Source organism: Besnoitia besnoiti, chromosome VI (genome assembly GCF_002563875.1).
Source record: "Besnoitia besnoiti strain Bb-Ger1 chromosome VI, whole genome shotgun sequence".
Taxonomy (NCBI): Eukaryota; Apicomplexa; class Conoidasida; order Eucoccidiorida; family Sarcocystidae; genus Besnoitia; species Besnoitia besnoiti.
In genome coordinates, this window is record NC_042361.1 from 3,254,830 (window position 1) to 3,280,520 (window position 25,691).

The 25,691-nt window shown below is 60.1% G+C and overlaps 4 protein-coding genes across 4 annotated transcripts; 3 read left to right on the top strand and 1 right to left on the bottom strand.

Annotated features, from left to right (window-relative positions):
* Window positions 1-592: 592 nt before the first annotated feature.
* On the top strand, window positions 593-7,502 carry BESB_068650 (uncharacterized protein; the record flags this gene model as incomplete). Its single annotated transcript, XM_029365258.1, has 7 exons — window positions 593-2,121; window positions 2,716-3,220; window positions 3,693-4,781; window positions 5,107-5,589; window positions 6,122-6,223; window positions 6,653-6,771; window positions 7,337-7,502. 7 exons carry the CDS (start codon window positions 593-595, stop codon window positions 7,500-7,502), a joined length of 3,993 nt encoding a protein of 1,330 aa, XP_029218841.1.
* A 604-nt stretch (window positions 7,503-8,106) lies between these two features.
* On the top strand, window positions 8,107-10,644 carry BESB_068660 (uncharacterized protein; the record flags this gene model as incomplete). The annotated part of the gene is made up of 1 exon (XM_029365259.1): window positions 8,107-10,644. One exon carries the CDS (start codon window positions 8,107-8,109, stop codon window positions 10,642-10,644), a length of 2,538 nt encoding a protein of 845 aa, XP_029218842.1.
* A 1,546-nt stretch (window positions 10,645-12,190) lies between these two features.
* On the bottom strand, window positions 12,191-19,045 carry BESB_068670 (uncharacterized protein; the record flags this gene model as incomplete). Its single annotated transcript, XM_029365260.1, has 4 exons — window positions 12,191-13,277; window positions 13,947-15,833; window positions 16,250-18,207; window positions 18,521-19,045. 4 exons carry the CDS (start codon window positions 19,043-19,045, stop codon window positions 12,191-12,193), a joined length of 5,457 nt encoding a protein of 1,818 aa, XP_029218843.1.
* A 1,313-nt stretch (window positions 19,046-20,358) lies between these two features.
* On the top strand, window positions 20,359-25,538 carry BESB_068680 (uncharacterized protein; the record flags this gene model as incomplete). Its single annotated transcript, XM_029365261.1, has 6 exons — window positions 20,359-21,900; window positions 22,177-22,539; window positions 22,878-23,042; window positions 23,511-24,130; window positions 24,681-24,764; window positions 25,040-25,538. The coding sequence occupies 6 exons, from the start codon at window positions 20,359-20,361 to the stop codon at window positions 25,536-25,538; spliced, it is 3,273 nt and encodes a 1,090-aa protein (XP_029218844.1).
* Window positions 25,539-25,691: the final 153 nt, after the last annotated feature.

Below are 25,691 nucleotides of genomic sequence, written 5' to 3' on the forward strand. Positions count from 1 at the left end.
TTCGTGGTGCGTTTTTGTACACGTCCGGATGTCTGTCTCAGATTGTTTGCCCGCCCGCTTTCCCTTCTATTCCTCTATCCAGAGGCAATTGGCTCGTCTCTTGAAGTCGCCGAAGGGGACGCTGTGTGATTTTCGTGTTCGATCCTCGAAGTAGAGTTTACCGGACAACGGCCGAACGCCAGTCAGAACAATGGGGGCAACGGCTGTCGCTCCGCGGTGGATGCGGAGCCTTCTCAGGCGTTACAACACGTTTTGCCACGAGCTGCTGGTTCAGAAAGAGTCTATTGTGTCTGCCATCGGCGAGGGTTTCGGGGCATGGGCACGCATTTGTTACCGCTATCCATATCATGTCATGATTGCCTCTCTCGTCCTCTGTGCGGCTATGGCTTCTGGACTTCTACCGCCTACGCCAATCTGAATCGATGGAGCGGAGAAGTTGTATTCCTTGCCGTACTCGCGAGCTCGGGATGACGGCGCTTTGCATACATCGTACTTCGGAGACGTGCTCGGGCGAAAGAGCGTAGTTATCCTCAAGCACAAAGATGAAGGAACGAACATTTTGACATGGAAGCATCTTGAAGCAATCCAACACATGGATTCGATTATTCGCGGTCGCGAGGTCGACCCGGTGGGCAGCCGCAAGCTTGTGATTCCGCGGACGTTCGGAGACCAAAATGACAATATTCCTTCTCGCGCGGCTGGATTGAGAGATGCCGAGAACGACACACGGGACAGTAGCAGGAAATCACGGAAAGACGAAGGGGGCGATTATCCGGATGGCAACTACGGTGGTCACTTTTCAAGTAGCAGCAGTGGCCCCACGGGCATGGACGATCGAGACTACATGACTTTCGAGGATATCTGCCTATTAAATCCTTTTGGGGAATGCACAATCGACTCGGTTTTGAAGTTCGGCTTGCACGAAATGCGGCAGATGGGGCTCATGCCAGACGAGCCGGAGGTTTGGGTATTTGACGGAACAGTGTATAACACGAAACAGGTCGGCTTCATTCCAGAATACTATCTCGGAGGCGTTACAAAGGAACAGTGTTGGAGGAAAATGCCGCTAGAGCTCGCGAAAAGGCTGCTTCCCATGTCACGCATCCGCACTCTGGCTGACCAGCCTGGCTTCGCCATGGTTGATATCCAATGTATCACCAAGGCGCAAGCGGTAATGCTCCAGTATGACGCAGACGGTCGTGCACAATTCGAAGATCGCAACATGATGTGGGAGAGGCTTTTCATTCAGATTATGAAAGACAATCAGTCATTCGGAGACCTCGAGGTGTCATTCCAAGCGTTTCGATCCCGCGATGATGAACTTCGGGCGTCCACGTCTGAGTCGAAAGATGTGGTTTACGTCGTGTTCACCTTTTTCATTCTGGCGACGTATTCGACGGCACTCAACTTCTCCTGCGATCTCTACCGAAACAAATTGTTTTCCGCCTTGATGGGATTCGGAGCAGCCTTTATGGGTCTCGGCGCTGGCATGGGCATAGTCTCGTACATGGGAATGCCGATGGTACCGACTGTTTTGATTTGCCCTTTCCTCGTCCTCGGCATCGGCGTTGACGATATGTTTGTTGTCATGAATTGCTACTGTGTGAGCTATACAATCCACGATCCAGAGGAACGGTGCGTGCAAGCTCTGCGCGTTTCAGGCCTCGGAATCAGTATCACGACCCTCACCAACTTGATTTCGTTCGGTGTCGGCTCCTTCAGTGCCTACATGTCCATCCGTAATTTCTGCGTCTACTCGGCTATGGCCCTCCTCATGGGGTACGTGTTCGTGCTGTCGTTCTTTTTTCCCACGCTGTGCATCGATGCTAGAAGAGAGGAATGTGCCCGAGTGTGCCCATTTTGTCTACCGGACGTCTCGGATCGGCAGCGGGTGGCGCAGGAACGTCTGGTGGAAATGACGGAAGACGAACGGAAGGTCGTCGAAAGCATGGCCCTGCTGACTCAGGAGGAACTCACTGCTTACAAAGTCAACGTCTTCTACGAAGAATACGCCATCCGGCAGGCGGCTCGACGAGGAAGGCGCGCGGCGGAAAAAGATGGAACTGCGCCGCACCCGAGGCCGTCTGGGCACGCCAGAATGCAGCGGCGACTCACAGCGATGTAAGGCCGGAGCCCAGTTAAACACATATGACAGACTTACACACTAGGCAAGCCAAATACCACACCTGGCCCTCACAAGTGACATCGAGCGTAGCTGATCAGTCAGCCTTTTTTCCGTGCTAGAACGCAGGGCGAGTCGTCCAGCAGAGCCAAATCGGGAATTGCTGGCAGCGGCATTTTAGGGGCCCACCAGAGGAGAGAAGAGCAGCTGCATAACAGCTTGTCTCGTTTATGTCCAATAACCACAGATCAAACATTTAAGGGATAATTCGCTAGAACATACGTATACATGTATGATGGGGGCAGCGAGTGAAACTAAGGAGCAGGTAAAACTCAAGCCAGAACAACACAGAACCGTTGCCGTTCACCTAGATGCAGTGTCTGATGACAACATGTTCAGTCCATAAGACATTTTGGTTGTAAAGAGAGATTCGTGACGTCTCTCCTTCTAAACTGTGCGGGACTCTTTCAGAGTGAAGGGCTCTCGCGCGCGTAACCCTGCTGCTCAGCTTCCCCAACGTATCTTCGTTTCATGAGGCTTTCCCCCCTACATGTTTGTTTTGACTGTGCGCTCGACACGACCTAAACCCGCAGGTTTAGCGCACATCGCCCGCTTCCTCCCCATTCCTCTCCATGCGAACCATGTGAGCCGGCGCTTGCTTCGCAGAAGCGCGAACGTGTCTCGGGTAGCAGCGAGGCAGGCCCCAGTTTCTTTAACCAACAGCACAGTACTTCTGCAGTTTCGACGTCTCCAATGCCCCTGGCAGTCCTGTCAGGGTCGGCGTCGTCTCACGCCAGCACGAATAGGAGCGGGAAGAAGAACCCCGTAACAGACTCAAGAAGCTCTGCCGTCACATGTGGCGAGAGACGGCTCGACGCCGAAAGAGATGTCGAGGCATCCTGCAGCGGGCGCGCCGGAGGAGAAAAAGGAGACGGCCACACAGGGTTCTGCACGCGGCTCACCACGACTGTCGGCGACCTCCCGCCAGATCTGGCGCGCGAGGCATTGTACGAAGAGCCGCGAGGGAACGTAGGCAGGAAGTGGCGAGAATTCTTCCTCTGCTATTACGGCCCATTCCTCATGTGGTTCCCCGTCAAGGTGAGCCACCCACGTGTCTGCGTGTGAAAGCACCACACTAGACTCACGGAGGGGAATGCCTCTCGCTGCGCCGAGCGAAGTGCAGCGAGACTTCCCCGGTCGTATACGTGCCAGTTGCGAGGAAGAGGCGAAGGCGGAGCCGATTGACTCCATATCTTGACGCACAGTCGAATATGGACGCAGCACCACGCACACGCCGCTGCCATATACACTCTCCAGTAGACACACCTGGGCTTATCGTTGAAGACGGACAGGACGTGCATGCGTGTATGGCATACGCTGTGCGCAATAATGTAAAGAAAAGTGCATATATATGAACACGCATCTACGCGCATGGTGCATGCTGACATGCTGTGGCGATGCGCACCCGTGCGTCCGTTGCCATTCTGCAGAACTCGTTCTCTGCTTAGAAATATCTGTTTCTACCGAAAGATCCCACTCTGCTTCCATGTTTGCGTGTGTGCTGCTGCAGGTGGTTGTGCTGATCGTTTTTGCGGCCATCGCAGGGGTGTCGGTCTACGGCTTCACGAAACTGGAGATGGGCCTCGAGCTCTCGGAGCTGGCCCCGGGGAACTCCTACATGCGAAAGTTTGACGCAGACTTTGCACGGTACTTCAACAAATTCGACCAGCCGACGGATATTTTCTTCGTTGACCGCAAAAAGCGTCCTGGCGACTCGGGCGGCTCGGACGGCGTGGCGGGAGGGGCGCCGCTCTCTGCCTCGCCTATCCAGCCCCGCAGGCTTTCGCTTCCACAGAACCTCGTCGACCTGCCGCCGAGCATCGACCTGAATGGCTCCAGTTTGCCGTTTTCCTCTCTCGAAACGATCGCCCTGTTCTCTCCACTTTCTCCCGCGGTGCAAGAAATCAACTCGAGCAATGCGGGAGTCGCGCTTGGCACTCCGGCGGAGACAGACGGCGCGACGAGTGGGTTAAATCGTGCGAGGATCCTGCCTGCCGCAAGTGAACGAGCGGCTTCAGCGGCTTCGGTGCCTCCGCCCCCGACGCTTCGAGGCGCAGCAGCCTCGGAAAGCGCGACCTCGAGTGCCTCACCTTTCAGACCTCGCACTGCCGTCTCGGGCAACGGGATGGCCCCGAGGCGGGAGATCTCAGACTTGGAAGTAGACCTTTTTCTGTCTAGAGAAGGCATGGCTGGCAAAAACGGCGCGGACACTCAAAAAAATGGATCATCGAGTCTTATTCACCGAGTCCTTGTTGATGGTCCCGGTAGCCGCATCCTGAGCGCACCAATAGACCAAAACGCACAGAGCGTCGACGCGGGCTCGGGATACTCCCGAGACCTCGGCGGAGAACAGGCAACTTCTCTGCTTTTCGAGCCCAGCGACGAGCCTCGCGGCGCGGATGACACCACAGTCCGCACCGAATGGTGGAATCCGAAGGTGCAGGCAGCCATGCGCGCGTTTCACAAGAAACTCGAGTCCAGAGCGACAACATCACGCCTCGTCAATCCGCTGCTCACCATGCTCGACGACCCCCAAATCGGCGCCAAGCTGCGGATGGGAGACAAACAGGCGAGGCAACACACCTGCATTCCTAAACTCGTGACCTCCTCAAACCTCTGGAGTCGCGCGTGTCGCCTCCGCTGCACTCACGTGTGACGCATCCGTACCTCTCTCCGCGCACAGAGTCGCATACATAAAGTTCCACATGCTTCGATGCAGATGGATTTGTGCGTGAAGATCGACTGGTTTTACAATAGCGGCGTGTGCTTGTGCCGCGAGAGCTGTAATGTGAGGGAAACGGCTTTGCTTGTGCGACTTGCGTCTTCCGCTCTCGACGCCTGACCGCGCAGGCGTGCGCGGGGAATAGGCGGGGCCTGCGGCAGACATTGCGTTTCACTTTCGTTCCCTCTCTGCTCCACTTCAGATCTTTGAAGACACAATCTACTATCAGCTCGTTCACGCGAAATCCCCGTACCGGCAGTTCAAGTTTGACTTCATCTGGACGGGGCGTGAGCTGAAGACTTGGCGCATGCGTCTCCTACCAAAGTACATGGCGACCTCTGAAGAGCGAGCTGCCTGGATGCAGCAGCTTCGCGATGACTGCGACGAGGCAGCGCGCGCCTTCACAGCGTTGACAGAAGACGAAATGCGCGGAGGAGGGAGGGGGAGTGCAAGATCGAAAGGCGAGCCGCACTTTTTAGTCAGCTCCTCCACCTCCCCTTCATCGAGAGAAACGAGCCTCGGCCTCGGCGATCACGGAGGCAGCATGAAAGGACACAGCAGTCTCCCCGCCGAGCCGTTGTATCCCGTTCCCTACACCTACATGATGATCTTTTACGAGAGTGATCTCGGCATTCTGAGCTCCGTCCTCATCAACATGCTCTCAGCCGGACTGGCTATGCTGCTTGTGAGTGAGGCAGATAAGCATTCTGTAGACCCGCGCAATGCACCACTCACCTCAACACATAAGGAACAGGTTTCCTGCGACTCTTAGAAATTGACACACGTTTAGCTGAGAGACAGAGATACCTACGACTATGGCGTAGGTCAGGTAGCTCGGCTGCCTGAACATCCGCGTTTTTTGAGGGGCTGAAAACCGCTGTCGCTTTTTAGGCGTCAGTGCCTATGCAGCTCCCCGCAGCCCCGCGGGGTGTCGCCCCCTCTTTCTAAACTTTCACCAAATAGGTTGTCCTTTGTCAGTTGACAGCCATGGAGCTGCTGTTACGTGCATGCGCACGTTCAGCTGCACCTTTATGCAGCTGGTTCACACGGCATCGCATCCGCATCCTTGGCTTCCGGTTATATGCCTAGATGCATAAGTGCGCCGCATAGTACTATGTAAATATCCACATATATATATATATATATTTATGTTAACCGCGGAGAACATTTCTTTCCGTGAGTAGAGATGCAGCACGAACTCTGTGGTGTATGAGCAGGTAGCTTTCGTGTTGATTCCCGAGGCTCTCGCTGGTTTGCTTGTTATCGGCATGATCTGCCTGATCGATCTCGCCCTTTTCGGCTTCATGTACTTCTGGCGGGTAAGGCCACAGTCGGGACAGCCGTCAAGAGGCCGAACCCATTCGAAAACGTCTCTGCGTGCGAGTGCGAATCACGCGTAATTGGGGACTGCACATCCTCATCTAAGCTCGTTTATTTTTTTTTGAGTGAGATGTGGCACTCTTGTTTTAGATCGTGGTTTCTTTTCCGCCAGCTCCAAGTCTCCTTCTGCTGTCCGTGACCATCAAGTGAAGAGCATGAGCAGGCAAGTTAAGCTGATAACTACTGTGTAAAGAACCAACTGTGGCTGCTAATCTCGATCGTCTAAATGTCCAGTTATGTTGCTCGTCTCCGCGTATGTGCTTTGGCGCTGTACGACGCTCAACGGTGCCGTAGCTCTATACCTCCGCAAGCGCATTTCGGATGAAAATGCATTTGCGTCGCAAAGCGATCTGCCTTCTCCGCCGCAGGTAAAACTGCACATGGTGTCTACCATCGCGCTTGTAATTAGCATCGGCTTCGCAGTAGACTACTCCGCGCATCTCTGTCACACGTTCACGCACTGCAAAGGGGCAACGCGGGAGAAAAGGTAGGCTTCGAGTGCACGGATCTCTCGCAAAGCGAGCGCTCAGGTGAAGCGCTTTTGTTCAAATTGTAGGAGGCCCTTTCTGCGGTGGAAGCGCATGATTCCTCGCGAACGTGGGCAGCAGCCCGTGGCAGACGTCGACGAACTTGTGACAGCCTTTTCATTGTGACATCCCTCCTACACGAATCCACATTTTTTGCGACTTCAGCGTTGCTGTGAGACTCCCTTTCTGCTCTGTAAACCATGCCTCTCGTTTGGCGCGTCAGTGAATTCCTGCATCGGGGTCTCCGCTCCTCTTTGGCGAGCCGGCAGCCGCGGGCGCTCTCATCGCCCTCTGTTGTCGGTTTTTCCGCGACTATCGCAAGGCTCCTTTGCGCATCGCGCAGCAGCTGCAGTCCGTGTCGTGTAGTGATACTCCCTACGGCTCGCCTTCGGAGGGGCAAGAAAAAACAACATGAAGAGACAAGATTTCAGCACAGGCCTTCCGAGAGTTGCCGGAAGCCGCGGCGGCCGTTTATCTGTGTTTCGGGGCTGACGCTGGTCTGGAAGATTCTCACGTGCTTCGCAGGGTTATCGAGAGTCTCGTCCTCATGGGCAATCCGGTGTTTCACGGCGCATCCTCCACGCTCCTTGGGATCATGCTGCTCGGCTTCTCCGAGTCCTTCGTCTTCACCGTCTTCTTCAGGATGATGGTCATGGTGCGACAGCGCAAGGCCTTAGTGCCTCCAAACTAAAAGTTATCCACTGCATAAGACGAAATGCGTACATCCTGGGCGATACAGATATCGCGAAGTCAGACACAGACGACATAAATGCCCTCCACACACATATACATATATATATTCATATATACGCCGACATGGAGGAGGCGTGCGAGCGGCGTAGCGGCTCGGGCATTTCCCGTTGTGCAGTAGGGTTGAGCCGTGGAGAAGCATAAGCATCCCACCGCGTATCCGTCTCCGCATGTATACGACGCAATGGCGCGCGACACGCAATATTTATATTCCTATATACGTATTTACTTATCTTTCTACCTATATAATATAGGTCTTTTGTGGATGCACCACAAGCGTTCGCATGCGCGGCACCGTTCACAGCCGCAAAGTGTGAGGGACTCGTCCGCGTGCAGCCGGCTGATGCTGCTGTGCTGGCCCATGCCTCTTGCTGCAGCGCCGAGCGCCACGCGGTCTCAAACCTGAGCAGCGCGCCTGAAGGCGCCGCGATGCCGCCATGTAGAGTTTAGACAAGCTTGAAAAGCTGGGAGCTCTTACGGATGGAAAGTGTTATCTGTTTGCATGCGGCGAACCGCAGGTTGTTGCTTTCGGGGCGAGTCACGGAATGATTCTGCTTCCCGTCGTCCTCTCCTGGATTGGCCCGATGGGGCACGGAGGCGGCGAGGAGAGCCCGAGCCTGGAGAAGTCGGCAGGCCCCCCCCTCGCGGCCGATGCGGAGAGGCCCTCGAGCGCGTTAAAGGACGGCCGCGGTCTCTCTGCGCCGTCTGCGCCGGGGAGCTTGGAGCATCCTTCGGCTGACGAGAAAGGCTCTCAGCGCCTGCCGTCTCTCCTCACGTCCGCGCGCTCGCGATCGGAGTCCTACAATCCTTCCTCCGCGGACGCCAAGTTCCAGGCCGTCGACGCGGCGCTCGGGTCGCGCTCGGCGGCAGCGGCCCGACTGCAGCAAACGTCTCCCAGGTTTGGCTACGCATGCGGCGCGCCAGCTGGGGGCGGAGCGAGAGACGCAGGCGAGCTCGACGGCCCCGTGCTCACCATGGCGGACCGCGAGAGTCAGGGCGAATTCCGCTACGTTGTCGACGCCGCAGGCAACCGGCGCTGGCTGCCTCACCCGCGCGCGGCCTCACTGCCCGTCGCGCTCCCCGACGGGCGCCGGCTGGCTTCACTGGAGCCGACGGCGCTCGGTCTCGAGGACGCGCGGACGCGATCGCAGCCCGCAGGCGTCCTCCGCTGCGGCGGCCTCTCGCGCGCGGCAGCGCTCTCTGCGGAGGGCGCAGAAGACGAAGAGGGGGTCGCCACAATCGACGCCACGCGTTACGCCCTTGAAGCCGAAGACGAGGCGGACGAGCCCGCCGGCGCCAGCTGCATCAGCAGCCCGCTGGACTATAGCCCCCGGCAGCAGCGCGAGAGGCAGTTCAAAACGCACAGAGGCCGGCGGTTGCTTGGCGGCTCGACGCCAAAGCACTTTCGAATCTCCGACGACCGCGTCGCGCCATTCTACAGGGCGCTGCCTCACGGCCCAGCCAGTGGGTCGTCTCACCCGCATGAGGCGCACTCAGCCGAAAGGGAGCTTGAGGCACGCGCTGCACAGGCGCGCGCGTCGGCGCCGGCGACTCTCCCGGGGCCTCGCGGGCTCCAGGCGCCCGCGACGAAGAGTCAGAACTCTGCCCCGGGGAGCGGGCCGGGCAGCGCCGCGCCGCGCCTGATGAGCAGTCACGCCGACAGCTGCCCGCTGGCGTCTCGGAGCGCCTCCCATGGGACGCGGCGAACGACGCTCGCGAGCGCCCGACGCGCCGCGACAACAGAGAGTCGGCACGCGAGACGCGCGGGAGACCTGGAGAAGGACGACCGTGGCAGTTCATCAGGCACAGCGCTCGCGGCTCGCGCTCACATGCAGGACCCGTCGGGGTGCGACGCAGCGGCAGGCGGTCAGGGCCCGCTCAGCACGCGCCCCGCGGAAGAAGGGGGCCTCTCGTCTGCTGGCACCGCGCTTCCTTCTCTGCCGGCGTCGGCCGCGCCCTCTTCGGAGGTCTCCTCGCAGCCGGCGGCCTCCACAGAGCCTCCGCCCAGCGCCTCGCTGCCCTGCGCAGGGGCTTCGAGCAGCGTCTCTCGAACGGGCCGCCGCCTCTCAGAGAGCCGCGCGCCTGCGGCGGCCTCGGTGCCGCTGCACGGAGGCCCAGGGCCCGCTTCCACCTCCACCCTCCTCTACGGCGGCCAGCCTGTGATCACCGTTCGGAAGGGCATCGGCCTCGTGGGGTGCCCGCCTGGAGGCGGCTCGCAGAAGATGGCAAAGCCCCGAGGCGCGGGAGTCATTGCCCCTGGCGGCCCCCGCGCGCCCTCCTTCCCGCCGCAGCGCTTCCCGACTCTCTACGCGATGCGCACTGCCCGCCCCAACCTGCTGCCCAAGCGGCGCGGAAGCTGCGGCGATCCCCCCACGGGTGCGGCCTCGTTCAGAGACGACGCGAGCGAGAGGCGACTAGCAGGACGCAGCGCGGCGCTCGGCACTGGCGGTGCGCGGCGGAGCCACTCCACCAGCAGCGTCGCAGGACAGGCAGAGCGGAAAAGGGGCATGCAGTCGGACACTGGCGCAGACGGAAACCTGCCCCCCGACGTCATTCACGCGTCATCGCTGCCGTCCACCGCCATGCATGCGTCCGAGGGCATCACCGCCCACGACGGAGTGCGTGCGCGGAAGGACGACAGTCACGCCGCGCTTCGCCCGCAGCTCGTGACCCTTTCGGGCTCCTCGGCGAGCGCGTCGCTTCTGCCTCCGCCAGCGAGCCTCTCGGCGCAGAGTGGGTCGAGTCAGGCTCCCAGTTCACCGGCTTCGGCTCTGTCTGCGCGGCTTTCGAAGAAGATTCCGCAACCCGCGCACCCGTCTGCCGCCTCGCAGGCCGCCGCGTCTGCCTCGCTGCTGTACCGCTCTCAGTCCGCGCAAGCGAAGGCGAGCATGGAGAGAGGCGCTGTGGGAGGTTCGGCTGCGGCCCGACGCTGCAGCGGGGGGGGCAACCTCATGGCGAATCGCGGCCGACCTGACCTCGGCGGCGTCGCCGAGAGGCAAGCGGAAATCGCCGAGCCGCGCGATGCCGGGAGAGAGCAGAAGCTCTGGCGCAGCAGCAGCGCAGAGACGCACCCGGCCCCATGAAGCCAATGGAGATGCCATAGAACAGAATCGCAGAGGCAGTGGAAAAGGGCAGTCTTCGAAAACAATGACGCGGAGCCAAGGTTAGGAGCCGTCAGAGGGGAAGGGCGGCGGGGGGGGGAGGCGGCAGGTGGGCTGCAGGCGCACTAGGGCCCCAAGCCGCAGAGGCAAAGAACGCCGTTAGGAACTGAGTGTTCGTTCGTTCCTCTTCTGCAGAGAGAGAGGAGCGCACCTGAGAAAACCAGAGAAAGGAGTCTCATTCCCCAGGCGCGTGGACAGTGTCTAGACCCCTAAACATGAGGAAAGCGCGGAGTGCCTCGCTCAAAAAAATGAAGGCCTCCAGACGACAACCCGGTGTGCGGAGATTGAATGTTAACGGCAAGATGTCAAAGAAAAACGACGCGGCCCTGATCGAGTTCCCCGTCTTCGTACCCACACAGCATGCCTGCCAAAGAAAGATCTCCCGAATCCGCAATACTCTTCCGGATGTTGCCAGCTGTCGGCTTGCCTCTCTTCCCATGCATCTGTTGCAGCCCGGTAGATAGGCGGCCCACTTGTTTGCTGCCCAGACTTGTGTGAGCTTCAACCGACCCAGTTTTCACTCCTCTCTGCCTCCGCGTCTTTTTGTCGCTGCACGGCCGTCAAAAGATGAAACAGTTTTTCGAAAGGGCAACACAGCCACTTTACTGCCCAGGCGACATACAAAGAGAGAGACGAATCTAGGAATATGTATCACATCAAACATATCCTAAGCATCGACAGACGAGAGAGTCTTCCTCTCTCTATATATATACGTGTCAATCTATCTACCGGTATATATCTGTATCTATATATCCATCTTTCTAAATATAAAAATTTAGATGTGTATGCACCTATCTATCTATTTACCTGTCCATCTACCTCTATCTATCTATATATACATACATATCAGTATATCTATATATCTATATCTCTCTATATACACATCTGTATGCGTGCCTGCACGCTGTGCAGTGGGCTAATGTATTCATCAGTGCCGTGCAAGGCGCTGACGCACGCTGACACGCCTCCTTCTCCTCTCGCGCTCCTTGAAAGCTCTCCGTTCGAAGCTCGAAACGTCCTGCATGTCGGTGTGCTCGGATTTGTTCCCCCGCTGCACATCTCACATCCAGGCGCGTGGGACACCACTCGCCTCCAGTGCTGCGTTCGGTCTGCTCCTCTGCGAAATCAGTTGCAAATACATACATATACATATATATGTATGCCTACTATACACCTGCACATATATATACAGTAAATAAGTCTATAGATGCGTAGAATTCAGTGACAGGACGGTTAGTGCTGCGGCAGAGCTCACGTGTGACGAGCCAGCAGGTCAGTCGCCCCACGGGCAAGGAACTACAGGCTGCGTCTCGTGCTGGGAAGAGAAAATCCTTCGGAGCTGCGCCGCGTCGCTACAAGGTGCGCACTCAGGGATGCGTTTGATAGGCGGGGCGACTCAGCCGAAAGTTCTCAGACCCTAAGCCCTAAACTGTTCTGAGGACACGAGCCCAAAACGCGCGCGGCTGCCCTACGGCAGAGCAGCTTGAATGAGCGATGCAAAAAACTGGAAGCGCGCAAGCGTAGAGCCGCCTGCCGCACACCCCTGCGCCTGCAGACTGCCGCACAAAGCCCGCAAGAGCGGCCACGTCCTTCCGAGCGTTTCTGGTAGAAGAAAGTTTTCGGCTCTGTCGGGCGTTCGCATGCGGGTCGCGCGATTCCCGCGCTCGATTAAAGGCCCTTGGAGCTCTGCCTCGCGTCGCTGGAGCTTTTTTTCGCTTCCGTTTTCTTCTTCGTTGCGCTCATCTCCCGCCTCGGGGGCGCCATCCTCCGCGTCCAGGCGCACGTTGTGCGTGAGAATCGCCAGGGTAGCGCGAAGGGACGCAAGGAGCAGCTCGCGCCGCGAGGAAGAAGATCTCGCGGTGACGGGAGGAAGCGAAGCCGACAGCACGTAGAGATGCGTAAAACAGATCGCCAGTGTAGCGGGACACTCGGAATCAAGGCTCTGTGCATGCTGCAGAATATCCGTCGTCACCTCGCCTTTCCGCGATCCCCCCTGGAGAAAGGAAACCCAACATTGGCCGCGCCGCCCCGATGCCGCCGAGCGAAGACAACAGGGCTGCGAGACCACTCCATCTTTCCACGCGCTGGAAGAGATTCGCGCTCGGTGGACGCCGCCCGGTCCCGGTGACGACGCACCGGGCGCCACACCCCAGGCACGCTGGAGCGCGCTGCGGTGTCTCCGTGCGAAGGCGAGTCGCGGCGACAGAGACGGCGAGGCGGAGTCGCCGACGGAAAACGAAGCCTCGCCTCGAGATTGCGGGAGACTCGAAGAGGTCTGCTGGTACATCAGGCCTTGCAGCAGGAGTTGAAACGCGTCCCCTTCTTGGGCGGTGGGGCGCGTGGCGAGTGGGGGGTCGAGCGCGGCCGCTGACAGCGGCCCCTGGGCCAGGAGACACTGGAGCCCAACGGGGTCGTACAGAGGGACCGTGCAGGGGACGGTGGCCTCCAGAACGGCGCCACGTGAAGACGAGGTGCAGGGTGACGAAAGCGAAAGCACCAGTGACCAAGCCAGAAGTAGAATTCTTTGCAAGAGCGTGGAAGTGTGGGACGAGGACCTGAAGGCAACAAAAAAAGAAGTCCTGTACAGAATCAGTCCACAGCTGCATTAACTGTGTCGACCCCTCATCCTTACTCGCAAGCCTGGACGGTGACCGCAAGCAACGAGCCCGCGCACACTACTGTAATCGCAAATCGCTCTCCTCAGCAATGCCAACGCATGTAATAAACTGAAAAGGCACGCGAGCCGCGAAAGAGATTCAGAGGTGAGCATCTCTTTTCTTCGGCAGCCCACACAACTCTAAACAACTACTAGGCAGGATGTAACTCACGCGTATTCGTGCAAAAGCAAAGGCAACGGAAGACCACGCAGGTTGAAACACAACAGGAAAGCCGCGAATCAGGAAGGGAAAACACGCGATTCTACAAAATACCTATATCCTTTAACACACACCTCTGTACGCGTGAACAACAACATTTTTATGCATATACTTTTTCACATGTGTATATATATATATAAACGTTTATATGGGCCAGCTGGGCTATCTGTTAGAGCAGCGCTCTAACAAGCCAGCGAATAACATAACCCGGCGGAAGAAGAGAGGAAAGCCGGTAATCGACGCCCGGCTAGCTCCCCGTAACGTCCTCAGTGATGCGCTAGTGCTGCACTCTATCACCACGAAAGACTGGGGTTTGTTGCGCCTCAATCCGAACCCCTACGCACTCACCCTGGCCAGACATCGAGACGCCCGAGGAAGATTTCTTCGTTTTCAGGCAGCGTGAGCAGTACTTCGAAGAGCGTGAGAGCTTCTTCCCTCAGGCGCAAAGCCGCGACCTCTGAAAGCATCTCTCTCTCTCCCGCGAGCCACGACAAAGGGCAAGCCTCAGGAGGCGAGACACACGAGGCTGCGAACGCTGTAGGGAACAGGCGCCAAGCGCGAGCCCCGCCTTGGTTGTTCTCTTTCTCGTCGTGTGCGTCGCCTGCCGCCTGCCTCGCGTCTACCGTCTTTTCCGCCGCGCGCATGTCGCCTCCGCCTTCGTGGAGCCCTGCGTCGCTGGCTGCGCTTTCCGCTTCCCTCGTGCTACCGTGTGAAATCTGTTTGATCGGCCTGTGGGGTGAAAGCAAAACGCGGAGAGCGGCCGACGCCTCGAGCGCAGGCAGCCCGTGGAGCCAGAGCGACGCCTGACGCATCCAGTGGAAGGCCTCGGCGGAGACAAAAAGCGACACAGCCTGCAGCAGGTCACGACCCGCCACGCGCGGCCGTGTCGCGCGTGTGAAGGGGGGGAAGGCCCCCGAGGGAAGAGAGGAGGAGGAAAACGACCGCCAGAGCGGCGGCAGAGACGCTGCGCGCGCACACGCAGACACACCCCCAGAGGCGGTCGACGACGGGAAGGGGGGCTGCCGAGGTGGACAGACACCCGAGCCGGGGCCAAATGGAGAAGATTCGCCGCCGAGTGTGGCGCCCGCCTGCCTGCCTTGGGGGGAGAACGAAGGCGGCATGAACTCGGCGTGCAGCGTAGGTTCGTCTGACCGCGCGTCAGCTGCCGCATCTCCGCTTCCTTCTCTCTCGCGCGCAGGGTACCCTCCCACGCGAGGGTGCTCACGAAAGGGCTGGCGGCCGCGCGGTTTTCGGTCGCGGTTTCGCATGCCGTCGAGAAGCGTGCCGAAGGAGTAGCGCGAGAGAACGAGGGCCTGCCGCACGAGCCCGAGCGCCGCGAGCCGCAGCTCGAACAGCGGCGGCGGCGGATGCTGATACTGCAGCACGCAGGCCTCCAGCAGCGCGTGCATGGCGTCTCTCCCCACCTCTCCGTCCGCGTCTTCTCTCTCCATCTCTTCCTCGCGCCCGCCTGCTCCCGCGGCGGCGCCGGAGGCTCTCGACTCGCTGAGCCGCAGCCCGACACTCTCGCGGCCTTTGTTTCTGCGCCTTTTGCCTGGCTCCGCGCCGCCTTCGCAGCCCCGTGCGAGGAACGCGCGGGCCGCCGGGTGCGCAGTGAGAAGCGCTGGGGCGAGCGGCGCGTCTGCAGACGGCGGGTCGGTCAGCACATGGAGCTGAAGGAGCTCGTGGAGCGCCGGGAAGGCATCGAGGGGGAGGAAAAGGGAGAGAAAGGCCTGCCGCTCGAGTTGGCGCAAGTCGCGCTCGAGCTGTGCTTTCGCGTGCGCCTGGCATGCCTCACGCAGGATGCGCGCGAAGAAGACATCCTTCCGCGCCTCGTCCGCGTCGATTAACGATCGCGCGCCCAGAGAGGAGACAGAACTCGAGGAAGACAAAAACGCCGAAAATGGAGCGCGCGAGAAGGTCTCTGCGACGTGCGGGCCCCCGCCCTGGAGAGAGAGGCCAAACAAATGCAGAGAAGAGGACAGGGGAGGCTGGAAGGCGGAGGCGGCGAGCGCCGAGTGGTGCAGCGAGCGAAGAGAGGAAAGGAGACGCCGCTGATGCTGAAGCAGAGCCGCGGAGAAAGTTTGAAGCAGGCGAAGCAGACGATGCAAAAGAAAGCAAAACGCCCAAAGAGGAGGGACTTCCACGGGAGTCGATGGCGCACGCGCGCAGGAGGCCGAGTGAGACGCCGGTGAAAAACGAGGCGACGCCAGGCGGAGGAAGAAGGGCAGGGGATACCTGAAGAAAACCACAGACACCGAACATGAAAGTAGTTCGCTCCACGCTTCCATAGATCATAGACGTATATTCAGATGTATATATATATATATATATATATATAGCAATACATGCTGGAGCTTTTCCACTGCATAGCTTCAGGGCACTTCAGGACGCGGTTTCCTCCATGCGCCCTCGACTGCCTGCGTCTGACTTTGACTCCTCTTCACGGTACCCGTGTCCTCAGGACTTGCGCTGTCTTCCCTTCCTCTCTCCCTCAAGCTACCCCTTCCGTCCTGTGAGATACTCGCGATCCACTCCTTCATTTCCTCTGCCTATCCATAGGTCCCCCCGATCTCTCTCCTGCTGTTTCGCATTGTCACCGGCTTCTTATTCGCCGCCGCCGGCCGACTCTCCAGCGTCTGCCAGTGTCTCACCGCGGCAGCTGCTCATCTCCTGAGAGGCCATACAGACTTCGGGCGCCGCCGCCCAGTTCACCGTGTCCCGCCCCGGCGTCTTCTGAGGGCCTGCCGACGAGGCCAGAGGAGCGTTCCGCGCCCAGCGACGATGTGCGGCGGCGGTGCGAGGCTGTCGCTTCTTCGCGAAAGCCCCGCGGGCTCTCAGCAGGCGCGCGCCGCTCGGCCTTGGCCTGCCGCCCAGCGGCGAAGCCCACGCGCGTAGCCGCGGAAGAGAGTTCCGCGGGAAGAAGGCGTACGTCCACCGGAGCATCGAGGACAGCTCGGACTCTGCGTCGCCCGGCGTCGTGCGCGTCTTCGACGCAGTCGGGAAGGCCGGGATCGAGCTGCGTTAGCACACTATGTGCACTTCGGAGAATCGCGCCAACGACTCTCCCGCCCACAACGCCCCCCGCGCATGCGTCGCTGTCGTTTCCGTCTGGCGAGGCTCGCTCGAGGGCTCCGCCAAGGAAGACGAAGACGAACGCAGAAGGCAAGTGAGAAAAGAGCTCGTGCAGGAAGTCGAGGAAGGCGCACATCCGCGCGGGGGTGTATGGACACTGCTGCAGTTCCGCCCAAAAAAGGGACCAGAAGACGTCAAACGCAGCGACGAACTCAGCTCGGCGAGCGGCTTCCTCCTGCGCAAGTCGGCGCGCCGTGAACGTTGCCGCACGCGCGGCCTCTGCAAGCAAAGGCGCGTCTTCTGCCGCAGCACCTCCCGCGAAGCGCCTCTCGCCGACTGCTGCCACTCCCGACGCCAGGCAGGCGCGGCTAGAGTCTGTTGTGGAGCCCTCCGCGCCGGCAATCGAGGCCTCCTTTTCTCCAACCGCATGCTGTCCTTCGCTTTCGAAACAGCACGCGCCATCGTGGGCGGTTTTTCTCAACTGTCTCAAGGCCGCCCACGACGAGCTCAGCGCCGAAGGCAGAGAGGCGGCTGAGAGCCCGTTCGACGCTTCAGGCCCGCGGGGACCGGGAGCCGCAGCGTGAGACGAAGCCGCGAGGGGAGGGGCTAGAGAAGGCGAGGAAGGCGACGGCAGAGACGGCGACGCAGAAGTCACGAGACATCCAGCCGCGGCCAAGATCGCCCGCTGAGAGCGAGAAAGCGCGTGGCTCGCTCGGACGAGACGCCGCAACGACGCGGAGATGAGCTTGCATGCAGACAGCGAAAGGACGGGGCCTTCTCCGGCGTTCAGGCGTCTGTCGCGGAAAACGAGGTGAAAGACGCGAAGCAAACGCCGCTCCATGTCGTTCTCGGCTCTCTCTTCGTCGTCTGTCTCTTCTGACGGCCGAGGCTTCACTCCGGCGCGATCCCCGTCTGCCGAGCGAGGAAGCGCGCCTCGCCGCTTCGCCAGTTCAGCCGCCGGCGATGCGCCCGTTCCCGCCCCCCGAAGAGAAGATCCTGTTTCCTCCTCGCCGCTGTTTCTCCGCATTAGTTGCCTCCTTGACGCAGCTGGCGAAGGAGAAAGGGTGGGATCGATTCGCTTGCGCGCCGCGGCGTCTCCGGCGTCACGCTGCGTCGCCTCCCTTTGAATCTGTCGCAGCTTGTCTCGTACAGTCTCGGGCATCCCGCCTTCCCCGGCCGCCCTTTCGAGGAGCTCCGCGAGCTGTCTCACCCAGCTTCCTTCGTCTTTCGCCTTGACCTCCTCCTCCTGCGGCTCTCGCTCTCCTCCCAGCGCGTCTGTCGCTGCCTCGTCTGTCTTGCGGCGCCTTGGCACGGATCCGCCCCGAGCCCCGGCCGCGTCCTTCCCCGCGCCGCCTGCGAAGACGCCCTCGGTCGGCGCAGACGCACCCACAGCCCTAGGGAACGCCAGCGAATGGAGGGGTTGCGACGCGGACAACGGCACGGGGCAAGTGCGCAACTGCGAAAGCAGGGAGAGGTGTTCGCGGTGGCGGCGCTCCAGCTCCTCAACGCGCTGCTGCAGCCGATCGTTCTCCGAGGCCTGAGAAAAAGAAAACCGAAAACCAGAGTATGCCCCTGTCTCGAAATGTGCATTTCCGCTGCCCAGACTCGTGCTCAAGAGCCCGCCGCGTGAAACTCAGCTGCAAAGTGTCATTCTTCCGCCCGAAACTCGCGCCTCGCGCAGGCGCTTGCGGCTGTGTGCGGCTGCCCACTCCTCGCCTGTGCCGCGCTACACGCCGCGCCCTAGAGAGCTGTCGCTCAGAGGAGCCGGCCCCTTCCCCCCTCTTACGGCCTTTTCTCACACCCACTACTGAGGAGGAGTGCCACAGAAGAGGCCTCTGTGGGGAGCTTACGAGAGCGTCTTCTCTGTCTTGCGCCGCGTCGCCTCCTCCTCCGCGGCCTGAGAGGTCCCTCGCGCGGACCCAGGCGCCGCTGCCGGTCTCGTCTCGGCGGGTTCCTGCGCGGCCTCCGGGCTGCGTCGCGCGTCTCGCCTCCTGGCTCTGATCCCCGCGGGCGCGCTGCGACGCGAGCAGCTGTTCGCCGCGCTCTCTCTCCAGTTCGCGGATGCGTTTTTCCTGCAGTGCGATTCGAGCATGCTGAAGCTGCACACGGGCCTGGAGGCGGTTCACGTCGCGAGGCAGCGGGCTGCAAGGCGAAGCCTCGATCGCCGACGAGGGGGGGAGCCGCGTGCCTCCGCCTTGCGAGCTGGGCGAGGAAGGAGGCGAAAGCGAGGCGGAGGGGAGCGAAAAGGAGCCGCAAGGCACGGAGGCCGGCGGCGACGGCAGGAAGGAAGGCGACGCGCGCAGCGGATATGGTGCGCGCGTCTCATCCTCATCGTCCGCGGCGGCGGCGCGCGACGACGCGCCGAAGAACGCCATCGTGGGAAGAAAGGAAGAGGCAGACGACAGCACACACGTGAGCACGACTCGCTGCAGAGAGCGCCTTACCTCACAGCAGATGTGGGAGTGATGTGCGTGTCCTCGTGAGACGCAGACTGTAGAGGGGGAACTGGGGGGGGGCGGGGGGGGGGCGGGGGGGGGTTAGGCCCCCAGCCAGCCGCGCCGCGGGAGCCCCCGAAAAAATAGGGCCAAGAGAGCGAGGACGAAGGGAGAGCAAGAGCGAGGCAGCTGCCCAAAGGACGATGCGAAGACAGCCGCAGCCGGCTATGACTCTGGAAGGCTCCCTGGAGGCAAGCAATGAGGCAAACAGCAGGAGGGCGCCGCGAGGCAGCTGCGGCGGCGCGGCGATCACGCGCTCAACAAAGGCAGACAGACTCTGAGGCCGCGAGACGGAGGTGCGAAGCTACTAGGCAGCTGAGATGCTGCAGAGTGAAGGCGCCACCACCGGAAGACACAGTTGCGCCGCAGAGGGAAAGCAGATGAGAAGAGTGCCTGAGGAAACTTGAGAAACGGGCAGCGTGCGGTCATCGTGTCTCCGCGGACTTTGCACGCACGGCAGGGAGGAAACGATCGACTCTGAAGAGCTGCGGACGAAAAGACCAACTTCTGCGCTAGAAAAAGTTGTGAATTTAGTTGCAAATGACTAGGATACGCGTCTTGGTCCAGGCGATTGGTAAAAGGTCTTCTTCTGCTTGACTCGTTTCTTCTCCCGTCTCCTGCCAGCCTTTTCTCAGTCAGCGCGCATGCCCCCCCAGCAGCGGAGACACGAGGACAGCAGCGATGTGCAAAAGCGAACGAGTTATTTTTTGCCACGCCTCTAGCTCTCCAGTCAGAGGTCTATCTTTCTTTGTTTATTCTTGATTCTCTGTTGTATTTGAGGCTGCTGGTGGCTATCGAGCCTCGCCTTTGCCGCGTGCCGTCTTCGGCTCTAAAGCCAACACGCTACCTGCGCCAATCGCGGCGCGGCTACATTCGAGAACCAAGACCTTTACGTGGGTTCGTCGCTAGTCTCGCGGGCCAGGACCGAGGTTCTTGTCTATTTTACTCTTTTCGTCTCTGTTTCGCGCTCTTGAAGCCTTGACTTGGTGGGTTATAATGGCTCGACGAAGGTAGCGACCGACGAGAAAACGACTCGACGCCACCGCCACATGAGACACAAGACAAGGAACTTGCAAAGAAGCTGAGAAGGAGGCGCCCCTCTCCTCATTCTCTCCTCTTTCTCCTGCATTTTCCTCTCGCTCCTGTGTCGCCAGTTCATCTTCTCGACCTGCTTTCCTTCCTAGAGTCGACTCATGGCGAGTCAGGGCAACCCGTTCGCGGCCTTCACGTTTCAGGCCGCCGCGACGCCTCCCCGCGCGTCGCCACAGTCTTCTTCATCAAGGGCTGGTGCCTTCTCGGCTTCGCCTGCTGCTTCTCGTGCTTCCTCTTCTTCTGCTCATTTATCCTCGCCGGCGCTCGGCCGCCCAGGTGCACATACACCTGCGCGAGCCGCTCGGGTTGAGGGAAGTGAGACTCCGCAGCGTTGCTGTCCGCGGCCTGCGTCGCTCTACACTGCAGGATCTCAGCCGCTGAGTCCGGGGACATTGAACACTCACGGCGAAGATTGCAGGACGTCTTTCGGCGAGACAGACTCCGCTGAACAAGCGGAGAGAGTCAAAAGGAGAAGGGTCGCCTCGCCAGCAGCCAACGAATCGCATTCCAGCGCGTGCGCGAGCGAGGAGTTGGCGAGCTCGTCGCCTTCCAGCCACTGCCGGCTGGATGATCCACAGACCGTCGAAATCCTGTCGTCCTCCTCGCGGGCTGCCTCGCCGTCTCCCCCCGCGCCTTCGCTGCACTTGCGGCTGCCCCAAAGCGCGGCACGGTCTGCTTCGCCGGGCGACTCTTCACTTCACGTTGCTTCTGCGTCGTTCTCGTTTGAGGTGTCTTCGTCTCGCTCGTCCGCTTCTGGTTCAATTTTGTCGCCTGCTGCCGCTTCTGCCTCTTCTTCTCGGGAAGGCCCTGAGGCACTTACCTCGTGCGGAGGCGCCCTCTTGCCGCGGCGCGCAGAGTCTGGCAGCGAAGAAGCTGGTCGTAGCGGAGAAGGCGGAGACGAGAGACTTGTCGAAGGCAACAAGTCCGCGGCGGACACCCAGACACGCCGCCGCGCAGACGCACAAGCCCCGGGAGAGGGAGAAGATCACGCATCGCCGAACGCACGCCAAAAGGTCGGAGTCGCAGACTCGCCGAATCCTCCAGGGAGCGCGCAGTCGCCCGCGGGAGGGCCTGGCGCCACGTGGGGAACGTCGCCAGCATCGGTTGGCGCCAAGGCGCCTAAATCCTCGCCTCAAGAGCGGCATTTTCTGGGGCCGTTGAAGGCCAAGTCCCGCAGAAAGCCTCTCACCCAGAAGTCGTCCTCCAGCCTCCCTTCCGGCTCGCCCAACGCGCCAGCGTTCTCTGCCTCGAAGTCTTCACCGGCGCCAGATGCTTCCTCAACCGGGGTCGCACCGTCGCCCGCGTCAGTGGCGTCTGGCGGGTCGGGTGTGCGTCCATCCGGCGGACCATCTCAAGGGCAGTGCGGGCGCAGAAAAAAGCAAACACGGCGCGCTCCGGCTGACGCGGGCACCGACCCTCCTCCTCAGCGTGTGTCACCAGCCTCTTTTTCGCTAGCGGACTGGATAGAAGGTCTCCCGCGCGCGCCGCAATTCGTCTCTTCGTCCGAGCTGCTGCAGTCTCCGAACGAAGCCGCGGCACCTCCAGGCTGGAGGCGCGTCTTGGGGTCGCTCATTCTGCTGCGACAGCAGCACGGCTACGAAGCGCAGGTCGATGAATTCTACCAGTACCTCGTTCGGCTCAATGTGAGGCGCTGCATCCGAGACGCCAAGTTCTTACGCCTGCAGCTGTGCCTGCACATATATTTGCGAGAGTACAGAGAGCTCCATCGATATAGAGAGAGCGAGGGAGAGAGACAGCTCCGCGTGGGTAGATGCGCAGGTAGATAGACCGATACATAGATAGACAGATGCATAGGTAGGAAGGCAGATAGATAGACAGACAGGGATATCCAAGCCCTTCAGCGCGTGTCTGTCTGTGAAGCGGCATTCTGGGCGTCTCTCTTTTTGTTTGGTTGTCAGCGCTTCAAAGAGCCGAAATTCCTCGCGGTTGTGGCAGGCATTTTGAGCATCCGCTGTCGAGATCCCGTCGCCCTGCGCGCGATGGAGACCTTCATCAAGGCAGCTACACGTCACGCGATCTCCTTCGCGATGCGGAAATCGAACGCGTCGCCTTCCTCCCTCGCGGCCCCGCCTCCCGCTCCTCTCTCTTCTGCGGACGCCTCGTTAGATGCATCGGCCGCGGTCTCCTTGCCTTTCTCAGCGGCTGAGGCGCGCCGGGCGGCGGCCGCGGCGCCCTCCGGAGCGACGCCGGAGGACACTCCCGAGGAGGCAGAGTTGAGAAAAAAATTCGAAGAAGAAGGCCCCACGTGCACAGTCGTGCAGGTGCGCGAGGGGAGGACGGAAGACGAAAAACGAGACCCGTCTGCGCAGCTCTGCGCAACATCGAGCCGCCGCAGCCCCGGCGAGCCTCTACGGGAGCTCTGTGTCTCTCACACCCCCCCACACAATTGCCGTGCGAGTGTATTCGTGTATTGTCTGTTTTGCTGCGTCCTATATGTATCACTCAAGGATGCGCCCAGAACGACGACGGTCTGCGTGTTGCTTTTGAAGACACGCAAAACCTGCGTCTGGCGGCTGCGGTGGCGGCGGCCGCGCTTGGCTCTTGACTCAGTCGTCGCTGAGGTCTCTGCAGCGCGCGTGTGATTTTATTTTTTGTTCAGCATATGGCGCAGGCGGAGATCGAGGCGAGTATCTCCTGCGTGAACTTCAAGGCTTCGAAGGCAGAGAGAATTCTTCTGCTGGCGCAGACGCTCGTGAGGACTTTCCGCAGCCGCGTGCCCTCCACGTACGAAGAGCTGCTCAAACTGCCTGGCGTCGGGCCTACGGTACGTTTGCGTGTCTGTGTACTGCAATCGGCTTCTCCTGGCCTTTCCGCCGAGCGCGTCGTGCGCTGCAGGGGGCATACAGGCGGGCGATTTTCCTATAATACGCGTTATACTAAGCTGCGGAGTGTAGGCTTGCGAAATCGTCGCTCTTCAGCTTCGCCCTGTACAGGCATCCTGCTTCCTCTGCACTTCGGTCGCTGCAATTGCCGTTGTCCTCCAAGTGATTATACGTATTATGGGTATCCCTTTAGCCTTTCGAAATACTTATGAAGCACCCTGCTGCATGAACAGCGTTTTTATTCCACGGGCTTAGTGTCTAGGCACCTCGTCGTCCAAGTAGCTAACATGGCGAATGCGAGCGCGTCACTTTCTCGACGCTCTTCGTTGTAGCGTCGCGCGGATTGGATTTGCGGATGCCGGCGCCTGTCAAGTGTGGGTGTTTCGTTTTGACTGCGACATCCAACGTAGATGGCAAACCTCCTCCTCACGCTGCACTACGGGCGCAACGAGGCGCCGCGCCCGCAGACGCTCTCCGCGCGGTTTCTGCGTGACAAGAAGCCGCTGTCCTTCATTCCGCTGGACGATGAAGGCCTTCTGGCGCTCCACATTGACCTGCCTGAGGCGTTTGCCGCCTCAAGCGCCTCTCAGGCGGAGCCGTGCGGGCTCCAGGCGGCGCGAGCCGACGGGCGACGGACAGGCGGGCAGAAAAAGGAAGACACTGGCGGCGACCTGGGGACGACATTGGTGCGAGGCGAGGCGAGCGGGGGAGAGCAGCGCGAGGGAAGCGCAGCAGTGGGCGCCGGCACGAAGCGCGAGGAGAAAGTCGAAGAGGCGGAGGGCGAGGAGGCGCCGGCTCCAGAGGAGACGCGCGGCCGCTCCTCGGGGGGGCTGCGGGCGGCGCCGGTGCTCGGCGCGGAGACAGAGGAGACGATCTCTCTCGAGCTGGATGAGCCTCAAGTTTTTCAGCTTCTCAAGAACGGCGGCGGACTCTTCATGGATATGAACATGAGCCGCGCGGCCAGGAGCTTCAAATGGCTGTCGCAGGACGACGGCGCCGACCTCGAAAGCGCGAGGAAAGCGCTCGAAAAGTAAGAAGAGACGGTTTGCAAGCTTTGCAGGGTGTCGTGGGAGCCACGCTATTCAGACGATACCATAATAATATGGTTATTATCAAATATTAAGGTCTAGTTGTTCTATGGCTATGTGCGCGGACGGATGTGTGTGCGTGGGTAGCTGTGGACGTTGATTCTCAGTGATTTACGGCGAGTCAAATCGATACGTAGCCGGGGATGTCGACACACACATGCGTGCGAGAAAGTGATTTCAAGTGACTAAGGTCTCGTCCTCCGCCCACCGTATTAACACGGCGGAGTGGCTGACGCCCCAAGCCCATATGCATATGTAGTACATAATATATACTATATATGATGTATAATGTGTAATGCATATTCATATATATCTATACATAATACTTTTCGAGTTTTCGGGGCTGGAAGACCGCTGCATAGGCCCACGAGGCATTCGTGCGGCTGCGGCAGTAGTGGAGCCGCCTTGTTTGGCGGAGGTTGCCCCGGTTGCGACGATGCATTCCCAACAAAACTGAGGCTTTGAAGCACGGTTTTTGAGCCGTCTGTTCAGGTGGGTGCCCCCCGGTCTTTATCTCGAACTCCCCCTGCTCCTCACGACTTTCATTCAGCTGCTCTGCGGCAAGGAGACTCCAAAGTGAGCAGACGCCACCGGTTCAGGCTTCGGCTGTCGCGGCCCGCGTCCTCGCGTGGACGCGTAGTGGCCTTCATGCTGTCACATTCGATTCTTGACAGCACTGCTGCTGGCATTCGGCTTTTCTTTCTTTTTCTCAACCCCGCGTCCTCCGTCTCCGTCGCGACCGAGGTCTTCCGGTGTGAGGTGTTCGCTCGCGCGGCGCAGGGCCGCGGCTGTAGCCTCTCTCAATCCGCTGCTTCAGTCTGTCGCGTGCCTCTCTGTTTTCGCTTGCGCAGATGTTCAGTTTGCTGGCTAGCTGACGTCTGCATCCACCGTCAGCGCGCCGCGCAGCAGCGGCAGCGCGGCGCAGGCCGTTCGCTCTCCCCCTCAGAAAACGCGACCAGCGGGGAACGCAGACGCGACGCCGAAGACGAAGTCTGCAAACGCAGAGAGCGAACCGCGCGCCGGATGGGCGCCGACGCGGAGGTTGCGAGCCTGGTGCAGAGCGAGGGGAGCGGCGGACGCGGAGTAATCGCTGGCGACGCGGCGCGCGAGACGCAGGCGGACGACGAGAAGGAATCGCAGGCAGGCGATGCAGAGGAAACAGACGAGAAGGAAGCGGGAGACGCCGAGGAAGAGTTTCCGCAGGCGAGACACAGAGGCGTCACGTGTGTGTCTGACTCTGACTCGAGCGTCGAGGAGTGCGTCGCGCGAGAAGATGGACGAGCAGGCGAGCAAGACGAGGAGGAGGAGGAGCCTGTCATGGTGCTGGGCGTGAGGGAGGCCTGGGAGTGATCGACAGAAGCGAAACGGAACATACGAAGCATCGTGAAAGAAGCGAGAGAGAGAGGAGAAAACGCGCGGCTCAAGTAAGCGAGGGCGTGCGACATGCAACAGGAGAGCGACCCTCAGCCGGCAGGAGAAAGAAGTGAGCTGAACGCTTCGAGC